The sequence below is a fragment of the Molossus molossus genome, unplaced genomic scaffold (assembly GCF_014108415.1).
Source record: "Molossus molossus isolate mMolMol1 unplaced genomic scaffold, mMolMol1.p scaffold_m16_p_19, whole genome shotgun sequence".
Lineage (NCBI taxonomy): Eukaryota > Metazoa > Chordata > Mammalia > Chiroptera > Molossidae > Molossus > Molossus molossus.
In genome coordinates this window covers 30,668,173-30,686,863 of record NW_023425354.1, presented here as the reverse complement: position 1 = coordinate 30,686,863, position 18,691 = coordinate 30,668,173, and the positions used below count along the sequence as shown (strand labels likewise).

Below are 18,691 nucleotides of genomic sequence, written 5' to 3'. Positions count from 1 at the left end.
ACGGGACTGTGGAGACAGTGGGCTCCTCCCCGAGACGGGCCGACTGGCTGTCGTCCAGAGCCTGTGCCTACGTGGCAGCCGCAGCTCTCCAAACAGGCTGGGTGCGCGGGTTTCGCTCCATCGGAGGCCGGTGCCTCCGCTGTCTGAGCAACAGTCAGGGCAAGGATGGAGGGCAGGCAGGCGGCACTGTACCCCTCAGGCCCCCGCCGCACATCCGGCCACAACCAGCAGAACCAGCCCTGGGCCCAGGTTGGCTCATCTGCAGGGTGATCTCATTTGTTTGAATAACCGTACTAGGAAGCAGGACGGCCCTGGGAAGAGGCGCCTCGCCGTGTGAGTGGGGACACCAAGGCTTAGGAGCAGTGACTCAGCCCTCGCTGGGCACGTCAGGGACGGAGCCGCTGTGCTGGGAAGAGGGGCCGAGAGCCCGTCTCGAGCCCAACCTCAGGCCCCTGGGCAGCGGTCTCCCTTCACAGACTCCAGGGGCCACTCCTACTGCTGCAGACGCTGAGGAGGGGTCAGAGGGCGGGGCGGGCAAGAGAGCCTGGGGCAGAAGCCCCACAAAGTGGCCGTGGTGGAGGACAGCGGGTGCACTGAGAGCTGAGCCGCCGGCTGGGGTGAGGTCGCTGGAGACAGTCCTGGGCCCTGTGAGGGAAAGTCCCACTCTTCCCAGAAGTGCTCAGCTCAGGCCTGGGCGGGTGGGGCCCACAGGGCAGAGGGACTAGGTTTGGGGGCCTCTGGTTCCTGGAAGATGGCGTGGGAGACTGATTTTGTCCAGGCACCCACGCTGACCCAGGTTGCTGGGGACGCTGCCGTGGCTGAACTGGGAGACCCAGCTGTGGGCTCTACAGAGGATCCCACGGCTCATCTGTCCCACCCGCCCACTGCACAAAATGCTTGGCCCCATCAGCGCACCGGTCAGTCACTGCCCCGATGCCGCCTCACCCACTTCCGTAGGATGAAGACACAGGCACCTGTGTCCCAGGCTCAGGCCCGGCCGTTGGAAGCCAGCCCTGTGACTTTTCCTCTGCCGGCCCGGGAGGTGACCTGGCAGTGCTCCCGCAGGGAGCCGCATGGCAGGCACACTGTCCATGGTACTGCGCCGCTGTGCCCCGGTCAGCACGGCGGGGGAGCAAGAACACAGGGTCCCTGCCTGGTCCCTGCCTGGTCCCCGCGGGACCCGGGCCTCGGAGTGGTGAGCACAGTGGCAGGCTGACAATGCGCCCTCAGCCCTCGTGCAGTGTTGGTCTCCGGTGTCACCCTACGCTGTGGGTGGCTCAGGAGAACAGAGGAACCAGAGCCAGGACAGTTCTGCCCCGGGCACAGGGCTGAGGCTGTAACCGAGCTTGACCCAGCCGTGGGCTTCCCCGAGGGCCTCTTGATGACGTAGACTGTTGGGGGGGCTCTGACAGCCCTGCCCCCGGAAGGCGGGAGTCAAATATGGGGGAGCTGGTGTTCAGGTTCACCCAGATCCTGGGACCAGTCGTGGGGCCAGAACCTGGATTAGGGACATTTGTTCACCCCCAGGGAGCCTGCCCTCCTGCAGGCCCCTCGCCCTGTCAGCCTGAGCAGCTGTACTGGGATGGTCTCTGCCCCTCTCTCTCCAAACGGTATGCCCCCAGGGCTTCTCTCGTTGTTTGCGTCCAAGTACACGTAGCAGGTGCTTTATAAACAGCTTTGAATAAATGCAGTATGACCACCAGTCTGCGCCAGGTGTTTATTCATTTCGCCTCTAACATGCCTATGGAGCAGTACTGGTCTTCCCATTTCCAGAGAAGAAAACCGAGGCCCAGAGAGGCAGAACGACTTGTCCACTAGCTGGTCCCTGCTTGCTCGACTCCAGGCTGCTCTGTCCTGGCTCGTCCAGCCTGTGTCTCTTCACCGTCCCCTGGAGCCGTGGCTCTGGCTGCCACCAGGGGCCGAGGGCCCTGCAGCTGCCTCCTCTCTGCCCTCAGTCTCCCTGGGGCCTCCTTCCCCTGCCCTCCACCCCCGGGTCTGACTGGTTACCTGAAAGAAAACCATCCCCAGATCAGCCTTGTCCTGGTGATGCTGAAGCAGTGGCCAGAGCAGGGCGGGGGATCTGGACGGGGTGCTGGTGATCAGTCAGCTCTGGGAATCCCGGCAAGCCGAGGCGTGGCATTGGCCAATGATGTTTCCCGGCCGACTCTGCCGTGAGATGATCTCACACCTGAGATGGGGTGGGAGGAGGAGGAGGCGAACCCTGTGTCTGGAGGGGAGCCAGCTGGGTGGAAGTAGGTGCTTTGTGCCCACCAGGCCTGGTGTTCTGCTGTTGGCACCCTTTGGGCAGGTGCAATGCTCCCCACCTCTTCTCTGCCAAGTTGGTCCTTCTGAGGCCCAGCTGGAGCTCCCTGACCCAGTTCAGCCACCGTCTGAAGAGGGTCTCGGGGGCGGAGCACCGCAGGGTTTCCTGCACTTGGTGCTGTGTTCCCTGCTTAGCTTTCTCTCCAGGTCACATGATAAGTCCCAAGGTCAGAGACCATGTCACCCCCCTTCCCAATGTCCCCAGTGCTGGGCACGTGGTGGGTGCTCGGTCTGCGGTGCTGCTGAGTGGTTTGATGGGCTGGTCAGTAAGCTCCTTCCCTCAGCCTCAGCCCAGGCAGCTCCCTGGACCTGCAGCGCTGGGCCTGTGTGCACCCCTGCCTCCCGAACGGGGGAGGGGCAGGGAGCCCACTAGAAGGGAGGCACAGGCTGTGCTGGGGACAGACAGAGAGCTGCCAGAGGCCGGGTTCGATCTCTGCTCCTCTGCCTCCATGCTGTGCAACCTGGGAAAAGTCTTTCACGCTCTTTGGTTGGAGCTTGGTGGCCTTCGGCAACCTCGAAGGTCATCTCCAGTTCTGAGGGTGATGATTCTGTGGTTGGACCTGAACTCCAGGCCCATCCTGACACCTGGGACAGGAGGTAGGATTTTTGTGCAAAATTGCAAGGCCTCTTTGCCCACTTGGGGGTAGGGGAGGGGAGCGTCTCCCAGGCCCCTAGTCCTAAAGGCTTGTGCTGGGCACCAGCTCTGCTAATACCCTGGGCCCTGTACCCACAGGCCCAGCGACTGGTGGTGACAAAGCCTGGGTGTGCTCAGGCAGAGGATTTCGAGGTGGTATCGCCCAAGAGCGCTGGGGCTGAGGCAAGCCCTCTGCTCCTCACCTTGACCGAGGCACTTTGAGCAAGGACAGTGGCCAGCTCTGTGGGCCATCCTCAGACACCCCAAGGAACCCTCTGATTTTGAGTTCAGGCCCTCTCCATCCTGCCTTCAGCCATGGGCCACGGTCACACCCACTCTGGGCAGATCTCCAGTGGGGAGGTGGATGGGAGTGGACACCCTGGTCCCTGCCTGGGCGGCACCGTGGGGAAGCGGATGAGAGTGGACACCCTGGTCCCTTCCTTCCAGGCACCATGGGGAGGCGGATGAGAGTGGACACCCTGGTCCCTTCCTTCCAGGCACCGTGGGGAGGCGGATGGGAGTGGACACCCTGGTCCCTTCCTTCCAGGCACCATGGGGAGGTGGATGGGAGTGGACACCCTGGTCCCTTCCTTCCAGGCACCATGGGGAGGTGGATGGGAGTGGACACCCTGGTCCCTGCCTGGGCGGCACCGTGGGGAGGTGGATGAGAGTGGACACCCTGGTCCCTTCCTTCCAGGCACCATGGGGAGGTGGATGGGAGTGGACACCCTGGTCCCTTCCTTCCAGGCACCGTGGGGAGGCGGATGAGAGTGGACACCCTGGTCCCTTCCTTCCAGGCACCGTGGGGAGGTGGATAGGAGTGGACACCCTGGTCCCTTCCTTCCAGGCACCGTGGGGAGGCGGATGGGAGTGGACACCCTGGTCCCTTCCTTCCAGGCACCGTGGGGAGGCGGATGAGAGTGGACACCCTGGTCCCTGCCTGGGTGGCACCGTGGGACAGGAGACCACCCGAGCTCTGAGTTCTAGCCCCGGACTAGTGACTTTAGGGGAATCACCCTCTCTCTGTTTCCCTTCTACTTCACAAGATGAATTCAGGACAATGATGTATGTTGGAGGTGCACAGCGGGGGTTCAGGATGGTGGAAAGACCTCGAGCTGGACAGACAGACAGGCGGGTTCACACCTCAGCTCCCCATTGACTAGGGTCTTGGGAAACCCACTCACCCTCCCAGCTCCCCGTCTGTGAACGAGTGGCAGGAACAGGCCCCTCACAGGGCCATGTGGCACAGGAGGGCACATGTACAGTGCCTGAGCTTGACAGGTGACCAGAGAGCCCCCTCCCACCTCGCTCAGAGGAATGAGCGAAGCTGTCAAACCCAGCCGGGACTCCGCGGACACGGAGAGAAACTGTTGGGAACTGACCTGGATACAGTGGGGGACTCGAAAGCCCATGGAGGGGTCAGGGGTCACTCGTGGCTCTAGTGGCAGGACAGGAACTCCCTCCCATCACAGTTTACAGTGGGTGCCGGTGACCAGGTGGGCAGTGCCTTGGAGGTGGTTGCTCAAAGGGTGGGAATGATGCCCAGCCAGTGTGGTTCAGTGGTTGAGCGTCAACCCATGCACCAAGAGGTTGCTGGTTCGATTCCCAGTCAGGGCACATGCCCAGGTTGTGGGCCCAATCCCCAGTGTGGGGCATGCAGGAGGCAGCCAAACGCTGTTCTCTCTCATCAATGTATCTATCTTTTTCTCCCTCTCCCTTCCTCTCTCTAAAAATCAATAAAGAAAAGAGAAAAAAAAGGGTAGGCATCATGGAGTACAGAGAGGAGGGCAGGGTGTGGGAGGGAGGCGCCGGGAACAGGTGGGGCCGCGGAGGTAAGTGAGGGGCAGCTGTGCTGGGATAAAAGGGTGGGGGCCTGCAGGGGCTGGTGAGGGTCAGAGCTGGCCATTGGGGAGGGGTCATTGGGGTCCTTCATGCATGTTCCTCCATGGCTGGTGGTGTCCCCCATTTTACAGATAAAAAGTTGAGGCCCAGAGGGGCTACAGGACTGCCTACGCCACGCAGCTGGTAAAGGGCAGCCCTGGGATTCAAGCCCCAATGTCAGCTGGTTCCATGGCACACACCACCTCTGGAGGTCCCGGGCTCACAGCAGCCTCTAGGAAAGAGAGTGATAGAATGTTCAGAACTAGAAAGGACTCCAAGGTCACCCAGTCCAGCCTGTCACTTTGCCGAGGGGAAACAGGCCCAGAGAGGGCAGGTGAGGGGTCTCAGGTCACACAGTGAGCGAGGCAGGGCTGCAGCTCCCCTGTCGAGGTCCGGGCATGCAGACCCCCGCGGCTGCACCCCGGGACCACCTGGGATGGCATGGCCGAGGCTGTCACCGTGGGGCAGGGAGTCTTTCCATGGGCTGACTCACAGCCTGGGGAAGCAGCTGCCACAGAGCCTCCTGTGCCAAGGCCCTGCTGTCCCCTCGGGCTCCAGGAACAGGAGCTGAGTCCTGCCGCCCAGCCTGAGTCACGACCCACTGGCTTTTGTGTGTCTTCTCTCGGCCCCACACGCCCCAAAGCTGGGTGGGAACTCCGAGCAGTGCAGGGAGGGGAGTCGACCCCAGGCTGAGTAATCCGGAGTGGGGAGTTGGACGGGACCTGCAGTGATGACATCCCGAGGGGAACACGGTGTCAGCAGTTGGGAGGGCCCCACCTTCCCCAGTGCATATAAAGGTGCCTGGGGTTGAGGCAGCCCCAGCATCTTCCCAGCCTTCCTGAGCACCTTCTCTTCTCCCTGCTGACTCGCTCACTCGCTCACTCCCCTCCTCGGCACCATGACCACCTGCAGCCGCCAGTTCACCTCGTCCGGCTCCGTGAAGGGCTCCTGTGGCATCGGTGGTGGCTCCAGCCGCATGTCCTCTGTCCTGGCCGGAGGGTCCTGCCGGGCCCCCAGTGCCTTCGGAGGCATGTCGGTCTCCTCCTCCCGCTACTCCTCTGGGGGCGCCTGTCGCCTGGGGGGCGGCTATGGCGGTGGCTTCAGCAGCAGCAGCAGCTTTGGTGGGGCCCTGGGAAGCTGTTTCGGCGGAGGGTACGGTGGTGGCCTTGATGCCGGCTTCGGTGGTGGTTTTGGTGCTGGCTTCGGTGGTGGCGATGGCGGCCTCCTCTCCGGCAACGAGAAGGTGACCATGCAGAACCTCAACGACCGCCTGGCCTCCTACCTGGACAAGGTGCGCGCCCTGGAGGAGGCCAACGCCGACCTGGAGGTGAAGATCCGAGACTGGTACCAGAGGCAGCGGCCCAGTGAGGTCAAGGACTACAGCCCCTACTTCAAGACCATCGAGGACCTGAGGAACAAGGTGGGTGCGCCAGGTGGGGGGCTCTGGTGGGTGGGGCATTGAGAGAGGTCACAGCCGCAGTGGTCCTTAGAAAAGCACTTGCTAGCATCTCCATTTTACAAACAGGGAGCCTGAGGCCGGCCCTGGGGGAGTGGCCAAGGGGCACTCTGAGGACTGGAGGCAGAGGGTTCTGTCTCAGCATCGAGGTGTCTGAGCTGGGCCTGGAGCCCTGACTCTTTCGTTCCCTGCAAGCCTGCTTTGCACAGCACGCTCAGCTTCTCTCGGCCTTGGGCCCAGGATGGGGTGGTAGGAAAGGTGGGGTGCATTCCCCACATACCTGCAGCTGGGCGGAGAATGCACCCCAGCCTGGCTGGAGGAGCACAGGGCCTGACCTGCCAGCCCGGCAACCTCCAAATTTGGGGAGACTCCTTTCTCCCCTCTGTGTTCTTCACCCCTGCACAGAAGGATCTTGGTTAACCCTGCTTCCTGTCCTTCACCCCCTCTGCAGATCATTGCAGCCACCATTGAGAACGCTCAGCCCATTCTGCAGATTGACAATGCCAGGCTGGCAGCTGATGACTTCAGGACCAAGTGAGCATCCCTGTGTCTGGGCTGAGGGCAGAGGCAGAGGGCAGGGGGCAAGCAGTAGGGCTGTCTGTCCAGGAGGACCAGCAGGTCTGGAGCCTCAGAGCCTCATGGATAGAACCTGATGCCCTGACCTCTGTCTGCCAGGTATGAGCATGAGCTGGCCCTGCGCCAGAGCGTGGAGGCCGACATCAACGGCCTGCGCCGGGTGCTGGACGAGCTGACCCTGGCCAGGGCCGACCTGGAGATGCAGATCGAGAGCCTGAAGGAGGAGCTGGCCTACCTCCGGAAGAACCACGAGGAGGTGAGGTCGCTGCTGGCGTTGTTGGTGGGAGGCTGGTTCAGTGGGGTTGCAGAGGCACCTGGGGTCAGGAAAGGGGTCAGCCAAGCTGACTGCCTCTCGCCATCCTTTCCTAGGAGATGCTTGCCCTGCGGGGTCAGACTGGTGGAGATGTCAACGTGGAGATGGACGCTGCCCCTGGCGTGGACCTGAGCCGCATCCTGAATGAGATGCGAGACCAGTATGAGCAGATGGCAGAGAAGAACCGCAGAGATGCTGAGGCCTGGTTCCTGAGCAAGGTGGGGCTTGGGTCCTCAGCCTTCCCGCAGGCCTTCCCGGCCAGGGAGCCTCCGGAGCGCCTCACACCTTCTGCTCTTTTTTGTTATCTTAGACTGAGGAGCTGAACAAAGAAGTGGCCTCTAGCAGCGAACTGGTGCAGAGCAGCCGCAGCGAGGTGTCTGAGCTCCGGCGGGTGCTCCAGGGCCTGGAGATCGAATTGCAGTCCCAGCTCAGCATGGTATGAAAAACCTGCACAGCCCCAGCCCTCAAGCCACCAGCAATGGCCATCAACCCCTCAACACCACCACAACTCAGTTCCACCTCTCTTTCCCCAAGAGTGGGACTGAAGGGGTCATTGTACCCATTATTTAGATGGAGAAATCAAGGCCCAGAATGGTGGAGTAACTTTGCTCCATGTTGTCGGGCCCATCAGTAGCCCAACAGGGGTAAAAATCCATGCACCTCACAGAAAACATGCCCAGAGACCTGGAGGGACAGCAATGACTCCGATGACCCTCGTTCTCTCTCCCACGAACAGAAAGCATCCCTGGAGGGCAGCCTGGAGGAGACCAAAGGCCGCTACTGCATGCAGCTGTCCCAGATCCAGGGGCTGATCGGCAGCGTGGAGGAGCAGCTGGCCCAGCTGCGCTGTGAGATGGAGCAGCAGAGCCTAGAGTACCAGACCCTGCTGGACGTGAAGACGCGGCTGGAGCAGGAGATCGCCACCTACCGCCGCCTGCTGGAGGGCGAGGACTCCCAGTGAGTGCTCTGGCCCCCGCCCCCCAAACTTTCAGCCCTCTGCTGCTCCGGGCACCTCTAACTGCTCTGCCTTTTCTCCTCCACAGTCTCTCCTCCTCTCAGTACACATCCAGCCAATCCTATTCTTCCAGAGATGGTAAGTATCCCAAGGGTCCCGGGGCCTCCAGGGCCTCCAGGGCCCCCAGCCCTCCTCTTCCCTGTGTGGGACCAGCTGAGCCTCCAGAGTCCTTCTCACCTTGTCTCTTATCTCCCGCAGCCTCCTCCTCCCCCAGCCGCCAGACCCGGCCCATCCTCAAGGAGCAGCTCTCCAAGGCCTGAGCGGCCTCTCCCAGAGCTTCCCGCCCACCCGTCAGCCTCATCTCCTGAAGGCCTGGGCCAAGCCCTGCTCCCCCAGCGCGGGTCCCACCTGTCTCCCCTCCCTCCCTGCTGGTGGTGGGTGAATAAAGCTGATTTTCTGGTTGATGCAAACCTGTGTGGTCTCTGTTCTTAAACTGATGATGGAGTGGAAGGTGCCACCCAGGAACCTTCTGGGACCTCGCAGTCCAAGGGATGTTGGAAAGAGCAAAGCTCGAGTTTGTAGGGTCTTCTGGGAAGACCTCCATGCCACTGTGGGAGCGGGAGGGGAGACACAGGGGGAGGGAGCTCACACATGTTGACAGACCTCATGCGAGGCATTTTACAGAGGTTCTTTCCTCATGTTGTGGTGACCCTCAACCATAAAATTATTTTTGTTGCTACTTAGTAACTGTAATTTTGCTACTGTTATGTCTTAGGCGACCCCTGTGAAAGGGTCGTTTGGTCCCCAAAGGGGTCGCTGAGAGCCACTGCCTTAGGCCCTCTTTGAAACTCAGTGAACTGGGTGTGGTCAGGCCCATTGTGGAATGGAGACGACCAGAGAGGTTAAGTAACTTGCACGAGGTCACACAGATAGTAAGTGGCGCGATGTGGCTCACACCCAGGGCTATCTGGCTGGGAGTCCATGCCTTTCTTTTCACATTAGGGATGTGAACCCGTAGACTCTGAAGCTGGAGCTCTTAGCTCCGCCCCTTGGCTCCTCACTTTTGCACACAATGATTTTTCTGTTGGATGGTGGAAGGCTGAGCCTTTTGCCTTGGGGATGGTGTCCATGGGTAGTTTTTTTCCTCCCAATCTGTGCCTCCTCGTCACCCTTATCAACTTCTTCCTTTCCCCCCTTCCCCTCAGCCCATACATTTCGTGCTGATGAACCCCCTAGGAAATATCTGTCACCCACGATCTCCTCTTCATCCCCCAAACCACTGCCACGTGCAGACCGGCTTCTGCTGTCCCTGGAACTGGCCACAGCCTACTCACCAGGGCCCCTTGCTGTCCATCTCTCCCACTCCTGTTTCTGCCCAGGGACCTTTCTAATAATAACCCGGTCAAGATCAAGAACAAGGATGTGATCAGGACTCCTCTGCTTAACCACTTGGGATGTTCCCTTTCCCCTTTGATGCCCGGCCCTTCCGTCTCTACCCTCTTGGATTCCATCCGTCCTGCCCTCCCCTGCCCTGCACCCATGAGTCAGCCATTCCTGACTGTTTGCTATGTCCCACACCTCTCACCTGCTGTAGAGGCCTTCCATATTTAACAATTTTTAATTTAAAAAAATCAAAGCTATGTATGTATAACATAATAAAAACCTTTGATAAAAAAGAGCCATCTTCCCCCCCCAAATAAAGAAAAATTAAAGCCATCCCAATTTGGGTCACATACTGTTTTAGTCCTCACCTGAGGACATGCTTAGAGAAAGGAAGGGAAAGAGAGAGCAACAGAGAGCAACCTGGATGTGGGAGAAACATCGACTGGTTGCCTTCCGTCCATGCCTCAACCGGAGATCAAACCCGCAACCCAGGTACGTTCCCTGATGGGGAATCGAACTGGCAACCGTTCAGTGCACGGGACAACGCTCATCTAACTGAGCCACTGCAGCTGGGCTACCTCATTTTTAAACAACAGGTTTATGCTACCATTTCTTGATTTTTTTAGTTTTAGTGTTTAATGCTTGACTTCCTGCTGTGAAGGATGGGACTTAGCTCTCTTACACAGCACTGCCCCTCCCCCGTCCTCCCCACTTTCCTTCTTCCCATCCTCTCAATATATTCATGTTTTCATTAGATAAATGTTAATGTTTACATTATTATTGTTGCATTATTTAAATACTATTCACAGTCAGATCATATTTTATACTGTATTAAATTCTCTTGGAGTACATATCTCTTTTCAATTTGTTTAGGTTTTTTTTTTTATCCTCACCCGAGGATATTTTTCCCGTTTTTGTACAGATAGAGTGGGAGGGAGAGAGAGAAACATCGACGTGAAGGGACACATCGAGTGGCTGCCACCCGCACGACCAACCAGGGCCGGGGACAAACTGCAACCGAAGTACGTGCCCTTAGCGGGAACCGAACCCGGGTCTCTCTGTACCGCAGGCCGACGCTCTTAACCGCTGAGCCAAACTGGCCAGGGCTGTTTAGGTTTTTTTTTATATGTACCTATCACTAACTTATTCTCTCATTCACTGCTGGAAGTATAAATTTCCCCTTTGTATGTTGAACACTTCCTATTGCATCAATTTAATCTTTTCAAAGTTGCCCGTCCTGGAGCCGTCTGTCCTCCTGCTTCAGTCTGTCTGGATGCTTTTTAGGCCTGCTGTCACCCTGGAACCTCACTTCGCCATCCTCTTGGGAATCTCTTCTTTCTGTGTTGCATCCTTGTTTCCTGGACCCCATGTCTTCCTTTTTCTTTTTTCTTTTTCCCCTTCATTTCAGTGAAGCACATTCTCTAGTTGTTTCTGAGAAAGGATTCACAGACCTCTTATGTCTGAAAATATGGTTAACCTACCCTCACTACCCTCACTCTTGGTTGATAGTTTGGCTGGGTATGAATTCTAGTCTGGAAATAATTTCCCTCAGCATTTGGAAGGTATTGTTACCCTGTTTCCTGACATCTCAATAGTGTTGCTCTTAGGTCTAAGTTATTTTAATTGTGGATTCTATGTACTATTTATTCCCACTCCTTCCTTCAAAACTTTTGGGTTCTTCTCTTTCTCTTAGCACATAAAATATCACATGCTCTGCCTTGATGCAGCTGTGTCTTCACCTGTTGGATTGGGCACTTAGCAGAAACTTTCAGTATGGAAACCCATGCTCTTCAGTTCTAGGAGCTCTTCTTGAATATTTATTTGATGATTTCCTCTTCTCCATTTCCTCTCTTTCTAGAACTCCTCTTTTGCTATGTATTTCATTCTACTTTCTATCTACCGTGCCTTTTTTTGACTTTCTGAGATTTTCCAAAACTTTGCTGTCTAATTTTACTATTTAGAGTTTTTAAAAAATCTGATATATTTTTAATACCCTATAGCTCTGGATACTTTTTTTGTAATCTCTTGTTCTTGGGTCAAAATGAAATATTTTCTCTTATCTCTTGGACTCTATTAACCATAGCTTTAATAATTCTTCTGTTTAGTATATAAAACATAACTATAACTGCATGGAATGTTTATATTGTTTTGCTTTCAGTTTTTATTAATATTATAAAAGAAGCACTTCCGTGTGTTATTACAAGTGTTGTACAGTAGTCCCCCCTTATCGCAGGGGATACATTCCAAGACCACCAGTGCATGCCAGAAACCACGGATAGGACCAAATCCTATACATGCTAATTTTTTCCCATGCAGACATACCTATGATAAAGTTCACAGCTTCTCTTTGGCCTATCCGAATTGCCAGTCACTACTCTTGTGCTTTGAGGCCATCATTAAATAAAATAAGGGTTACTTAAACATAAGCACTGTGACACCACGACACCAATTTAATAACAGATGATGGGTGGTATATACTGTGCTGATATGTTGGACAAAAGAATGATTCGTGTCCAGGGCAGGACAGAGTGGGACATCACCCTATTCAGAACAGCGCATCGTTTAATATTTTGGATGATGGTTGATGGTGGGTAGCTGAAACCACAGAAAGCCAAACCGAGGATAAGGAGAGACCTCTGTACACTGCTAATACTGTTTCCACTGTTTTTGTTGTTGTTATTATTATTGTTGCCATTTAAAATAATGCAGCAATGAACATCTCTCCCCATAAAGCTTTTACAATGCTTCTCATTGTGTCTGGAGGCTGGATTCCCAGAAGAATAATGACTAGGTAAGAAGATGATGGAGGCTTTAGGTTGATTCGTGTTGCCAACTTGACCTAATGAGAAGTTGTACCAATATACATATTTTGCCAGCAGGGAACTTGAGTGCCAATTTCAAAACAAGCTTACCAACGTTGAGCATTATCTTTTAAAAAGCTCTTTTGTAAATTGACTCATCTGTCACTGTTAAGGCCGAAGTTCTGGAAGGACCCTGGCAGCACGAGGCAGTCCTGGCCTGGGTCACTGCGCGGGAGCACCTGCTCCTGAGCCACTGTAACGAGAGGTCGGAACAGAGCATGCAGAGCATGCCTGGGCGTGGGCAGCGATTTTTGTTTTTAATTAAATCCTCACCCAAGGATGTCTTTCTTTTTTTTTTTTTTTTTTTTTTTTAATCCTCACCCGAGGATATCTTTCCATTTTTTGTACAGACAGAGTGGGAGGGAGGGAGAGGAAGGGAGAGACAGACAGAAACATCGACGTGAAGGGACACATCGAGTGGCTGCCACCCGCACGACCAACCAGGGCCGGGGACAAACTGCAACCGAAGTACGTGCCCTTAGCGGGAACTGAACCCGGGTCTCTCCGGACCGCAGGCCGACGCTCTAACCGCTGAGCCAAACTGGCCAGGGCGCAAGGATGTCTTTCAATTTATCTTCACATAGAATGGGAGGGGGAGAGAGAGAGAAACATCGACGCGAGAGAGACACATCCAACCGGTTGCCTCCTGCACGACCCCGATCAGGGCCAGGGACTGAACTGCAACTGAAGTATGTGCCCCTGTCTGGAATCGAACCCGCAACTCTTTGGTCCGCAGGCTGATGCTCTAACCGCTAAGCCAAACCGGCCAGGGTGAGGGCAGCGATTTTACAGAAGCTGCTTGTGCTGGTGTCTTCAGAGTGCATTGCACTCATCGGTAGACCTTGGGAAGCTCCGTGAGAAAGGCCTCCATTTGACGGAGGGGGAAACCGAGGTCCCAATGATTAAGGGGGGAAAAACTTTCTTAAGTCCCAGGTAGATAGTAAAACTCCCTGAGAGCAGGGACCACGTTTCTCCTGTTCATTGCTGTATCCTGTAGACACAAAACATGACCCCTTTTATTTATTTTAAATCCTCACCTGAGGACATTTTTTTATTTTTATTTTTGCATTTATCTTCAGATAGAACAGGAGGGAGAGAGGAGTGAAGAGGCAGAGAGAAACATCGACGTGAGAGAGACTCATTGACTGGTTGCCACCCACATAACCCCAACTGGGGCTGGGGACAAACTGCAACTGAGGTACACTCCCCTGGCGGAAACCGAACCCCGGACTCTCCAGTCTGCGGGCCGACGCTCTAACTGCTGAGCCAAACCGGCCAGGGCTATTTGTTTTTTAAATAAATTTTTTTTCCTTTATTGATTTCAGAGAGAGAGGAAGTGAGAGGGAGAGAGAGATAGAAACATCAGTGAGAGAGAACATCGATGGGCCGCCTCCTGCATGCCCCCCACCGGGGATCGGGCCCACAATCTGGGCATGAATCAAACCGGGAATCAAACTGGTGACCTCCTGATGCATGGGTGGATGCTCAACCAGTGAGCCACACCAGCTGGACAAAACATGACCCCCTTTGAAGAAGAACAGTACCAAAGCAGAAACATGAGCTTCCCCTTCAGTAAGGGAACCAGCCTTTCCATCCACAAATGCCTTGATTTCTAGACATCTGTGGATGGATTTCCCAATCTACAAATTGCCTGGATTCCGCAAACAGATTCAAGTCCCCAGTCAGACTGCATTTTGCTCTCGATGCTGAGGTGAGGAGGCTGAGAGCTGTTGAATGTTCCTTGTAACTTGTCTACTTTGCACACACCCTCAGATTCTTCATTCTTGACTTAGTGTCAAAGTTTGTGAAAGATTGTTTCAGATAATTGCATAAAGCCCTAAACAATGGCTAGAGTGAGAATTAATGATAGCCTATAAAGTGTATCTGCCCATGTAAATGAATTAGCAGTGAGCTCGTAAGGTTTTGCTTTCTTTGGGTCCATTGTTTCTGAGAGTTATAAAACCACAGCGCCCCTCCTGAGATAAGGGGCTTCTTGTTTGCCTTCCTACTGCCGTTGCTTGTTTAAGACCTTCTGACGGCTCCCTGGATCATAAACACGGATGAGGCTTCTGTTTTGCTAGTCCCCACAACCCTTAACCAGCACCCAGCCCATAAGGGACATCAATAAAGGTTTGTGGAGTCAAACCATGGGTTTGGTGTAGAAGCCTCTGTTGTTTCTAGTCTCCACAAAACCTCAGATGCAAATTTATTCTTTTTTAATTTAAATTTTTTCTTTATTGATTTTAGAGAGAGAGAAAGGGAGAGGGAGAGAGAGATAGAAACATTGATGAGAGAGAATGATTGGCCACCTCCTGCATACCCCCCATGGGGATTTGGCCCACAACTTGGGCATGTGTCCTGACCGGGAATCGAACCGGCGACCTCTTGGTGCATGGGTTGACGCTCAACCACTGAGCCACACCAGCCGGGCAGAAGCAAATTTCTTGAGAACAGGCTTCTTTGGAGTCTATGTGCACTTGTCATACAAGGCAACCGCCATGGTTGGTACTGATGAACTCTTTATCGGGCCTCCCAGAGAGACTGTGTGGTGACCACCATGGGCCAATGCAGCTTTGCGCCCCCTCTTCCCCAGTTGTCCAGGACTCCAGGAGGGCTCTGAGCGGACAGAGGGGTGTCAAAGCAGAGAGGGCTGTTTAGGAGAGTCCGTTTCGGACCTGGCTCTCCGTTAACTCATCGCTGGGATGGAAGCATCCCTGTCTTCCCTGGGACGATAGCATCGTTACACATGAAACAGATATGTTTTGGTCCTTCCAGCTGTCATCTGCCATATGAATGGTGTGATAACATAAATGGAAATGCACAAAAATGAAAACATTCATCCATTGTTCTGTCCCCCGGGTTTTTATTCTCCCAGGTTCCTTTCTGGCCTCATTATGTGTGAAAACATGACAAAGATGCTTTTCAGATACTTAAGGGCTTCATTATTAAATGGATAGGTTCAAAGAAATAAAAGACCAGGATAAAAGGACACAAGTGCCGTTATTTATAGGTGACCGGAAATGGAAAGCAAAGTGACTACCATCCGTAGCGTCCAGTCGGGCCAACAGTGGCCCATCACACTATAAAACAGTCAGCAGTCCTCACCATCTATACACTGGAGCTACGTCAGGAGGCAAGAAGAGATGCCTCAAGAAGCTGGGGAGGGGGAAACGGACGATGCAGAGAAGCGCACGTAGGATATTGATCTCACGTGTAAGCAAAACCAACCTCCCGATTCTGTAAATGCAGATGTGTGTGTGTGTAATTACATGCGCGCCGACACTATGAAAGGGTAAAAGTCGTTAGCAGGGGTTACCTTGCGGGAAGGGTGGGAGGCTGATGTGAGTGAAGGGGAAGGAGGGAGGAAGAGGGGATAACCTACAGGAAAGGAAGAAAGGCGTGCGCACACGTTTGTACATGTACATGCAACTGTGTATGCGTCTATATGAACAAAGCAAGTAAACGAAAGAATTAAAACCAAAGAATCAGTTAATTTGTTGAATATCCCATTCACTTCCTGGCCTGGTTTGACTCGCTTGGGGCGGCAGAGAAGGCAAGTTCTTGCAGGAGCCTGGAGAACTCAGCTGTGCCCACTAAGAGGCTGCTCCGGGCCAGGTGTGCTGGGCTGGGGGGCGTGAGCGAGGTGGGGGCTACAGTGACCAATCGGGAGCTGCCCTGGCCTTCAGTGAGACTCTGACTTCCAGCGCCTAGGAGGGAATGGCATACTTTGTTCTCCTGAAGGTGCCTCTGGTGTGTGCAGGGTGGGCTGTGCTTACCAGATCCGAGCTCCTTAAGTATCTGAAAAGCATCTTTGTCATGTTTTCACATGACAAAGGCCAGAAAGGAACCTGGGAGAATAAAATCCCGGGGGACAGAACAATGGATAAATGTTTTTATTTCTGTGCATTTCCATTTATGTCAGTCCTGTCTGGACTGACGCCTCCCCTCCCCTCCCCTCCTCCTGCTCCCCGAAAGGCAGTGGGGTGTACATCATGGAAACGGTAAATGCTACAAACCAGGCCTCGACTGATTGTCTGGGCTTCGGAAAGTCTAGACTTCAACACTGTAAGAAAAAAAATGTTTAAAATAATGCAGCTTCATCTTAAAAGTGTCATGTCTGTGGCCACTGCGTTGTGGCGAGCTAACGAGGTGCGAAAAGACTGCAAATCTCCTCTCAGGTTTTGAAATCTGCTACCTGATTCGCTCGGAGGCCGCGTGTCACCGATGAATGACAGCACTCGGAAGCGTCTCTGTTGTTCCACCGTCTCACTGCTCAGCGCGGACACAGACTTCCGCTGGCACGCACGTCAGGACGACACGCACTTCCTCACGGCAACCGCAGGTGGCGAGGGTTTGGCAAGAGTCGGTGAACGTGTCCTGTGAGAAGCAATTGGCTTCGAGGAATCTACAGAGAAGAGTGCTTCTTGTTGTTTGTAAATTGAATGCTATAGATCTCTTCTTTAGTAAAATTTATGATAAAAATTATATATATAATGTATATATATTCCATTAGCCCCTTAGGTTAAATATTTACCAGCATACCACTGCTGGTTTAACTGGAAAACTCAGGAGCCTCAGTGGGTTCCGGAAGCAGACTCTCAGGCAAAAATTCAAGTGCAAGGAGGGTTTGGGGTGGTGTCTCATGAAAACGTGACAACCATTAGGGAGCAGGCAGGTAGACAGGGAAGGGAAGGAAGCTAATAAGGGGTGTGCTATCAAGCAGGTGAACACAGCAGACACCTGTAGCTTCATCCTGCTGGGGAATCCCAAGAGACAGTGAAGAATATGCACCTGAGAATCCTTCCCCAAAGACGAGGGAGCTGGGACCTTTGTCCTCCGATCCCATCAGTCACAGGGTGAGGGCGCCCCTCAGGCAGGGGGTGGCGGTAACTTCCCAGCACCCCAGCCTACCTCCCCATAGGCAGGATGGGTCTGGTGGTCAGAGGCCCTCAGGCAACAGTCTCTGGTGCTGACAGTTGGAAATCTGGCCAGTCAGTGCCCAGGAGACGTGGCCAGAGCTTGGTGGTTACAGGACGTGGACTGTGATGCTGCCAGGGGTAGGAGACCTAGCTTTATGGAACACCTCGGCACCTTTGGGACACCCACACATTCAGTGACAGCTGGGAGCGGCTCAGCCCAGGGGTACTTCCCCGCCTTCACCTCTCTAAGTCTATAACTTGGAGACAGTGACAGCTTTCTCAAGGGTTTAAGGAGAACATCAGCGGCAGCTCAGTACAGTGCCTGACAGGGCGGGCTCAGTAAACTGAAGCTCTTTTTTTTTTTTTTTTTATCCTCACCTGAGGACATTTTTGCATTTAACTTGAGATAGAGCGGGAGTGAGAGGGAGGAAGAGAGAGAGAAACATCCATGTGAGAGAGACACATCGGGTGGCTACCACCCACACGACCTCACCCCATGGACAGACTGCAACTGAGGTACATGCTCTTAGTGGGAACTGAACCCCGGACTCTGGTCTGCAGGCCGATGCTCTAACCGCTGAGCCAAACTGGCCAGGGCTAAACTGAAGCTCTTAGAGTCCTTAAGTTTTTATGAGAACAGATCCTTCTTGGGCCTCAGCTCTTAGAAGATATTTGTCTCTCTTGACTCTCATGTGTCTCTTTATTAGTTGGTGAGAGTTTGACATTCTGTCATGTTTCCCTTTTTGTCTTGGCTGCCAGGAAACCCAGGGCTAGAGGTCAGGCATAGCAGCTTCTTCCCTACGTTACTGCCACCTCCCTTCTGCAGTAGACACGCTTTGGGGTGGCTGTTTAGCTCACGAAGATTGGATGAAATCTGTGCCCCCCCCCTTCTGATACCAGCGCCTTCCTCCTTGGTCTTGGGGGGGGGGGGGTGGCCACTTAACTCTGCAGGGTTGGTAGGAGTCCAGCCACTGGCCGCGCCAGGCCACTCAGAAGTCTTTCCTGGGGCTTTGCAAACTTGATGTGATCATCTTTGGCCATGAGGCTGAAGGGTGAGTTCAGGGTTGCCTTCAGCCATGGTTCTAGTCTTGTGGAAGAAGCCAGAAGGAAGAGCAAAGCCGAGTGTGTGTGTGTGTGTGTGTGTGTGCACGCACGTGTGCAGATGTTGCCCCCAGTGCCCAGCCAGGGCTGGGAGGAGAAGAGGCGAGTCCTGGGTGATGCTGAATGACTGGTGAGGTTTCCTCCGGCCTCGAGACCTCATTGGACACCGGAGCCGCTGCTTCTCCATCACCCTCGTTCCCACACCAGGGGAAGCAGTGCTGGGCCTCCAGCTTCCAATGGGGGCCTGCTGGCAGCTCCCAGGCCTTCTCCCCTCACACCCAAACTGTCCT

At 54.4% G+C, this 18,691-nt stretch overlaps 1 protein-coding gene across 1 annotated transcript; it reads left to right on the top strand.

Annotated features, from left to right (window-relative positions):
• The first annotated feature begins 5,735 nt into the window (after positions 1-5,735).
• LOC118634078 (keratin, type I cytoskeletal 16) lies at positions 5,736-8,143 on the top strand. Its single transcript, XM_036268391.1, has 6 exons — positions 5,736-6,257; positions 6,745-6,827; positions 6,969-7,125; positions 7,239-7,400; positions 7,493-7,618; positions 7,919-8,143. Exons 1-6 carry the CDS (start codon positions 5,736-5,738, stop codon positions 8,141-8,143), a joined length of 1,275 nt encoding a protein of 424 aa, XP_036124284.1.
• The last annotated feature ends 10,548 nt before the right edge of the window (positions 8,144-18,691 follow it).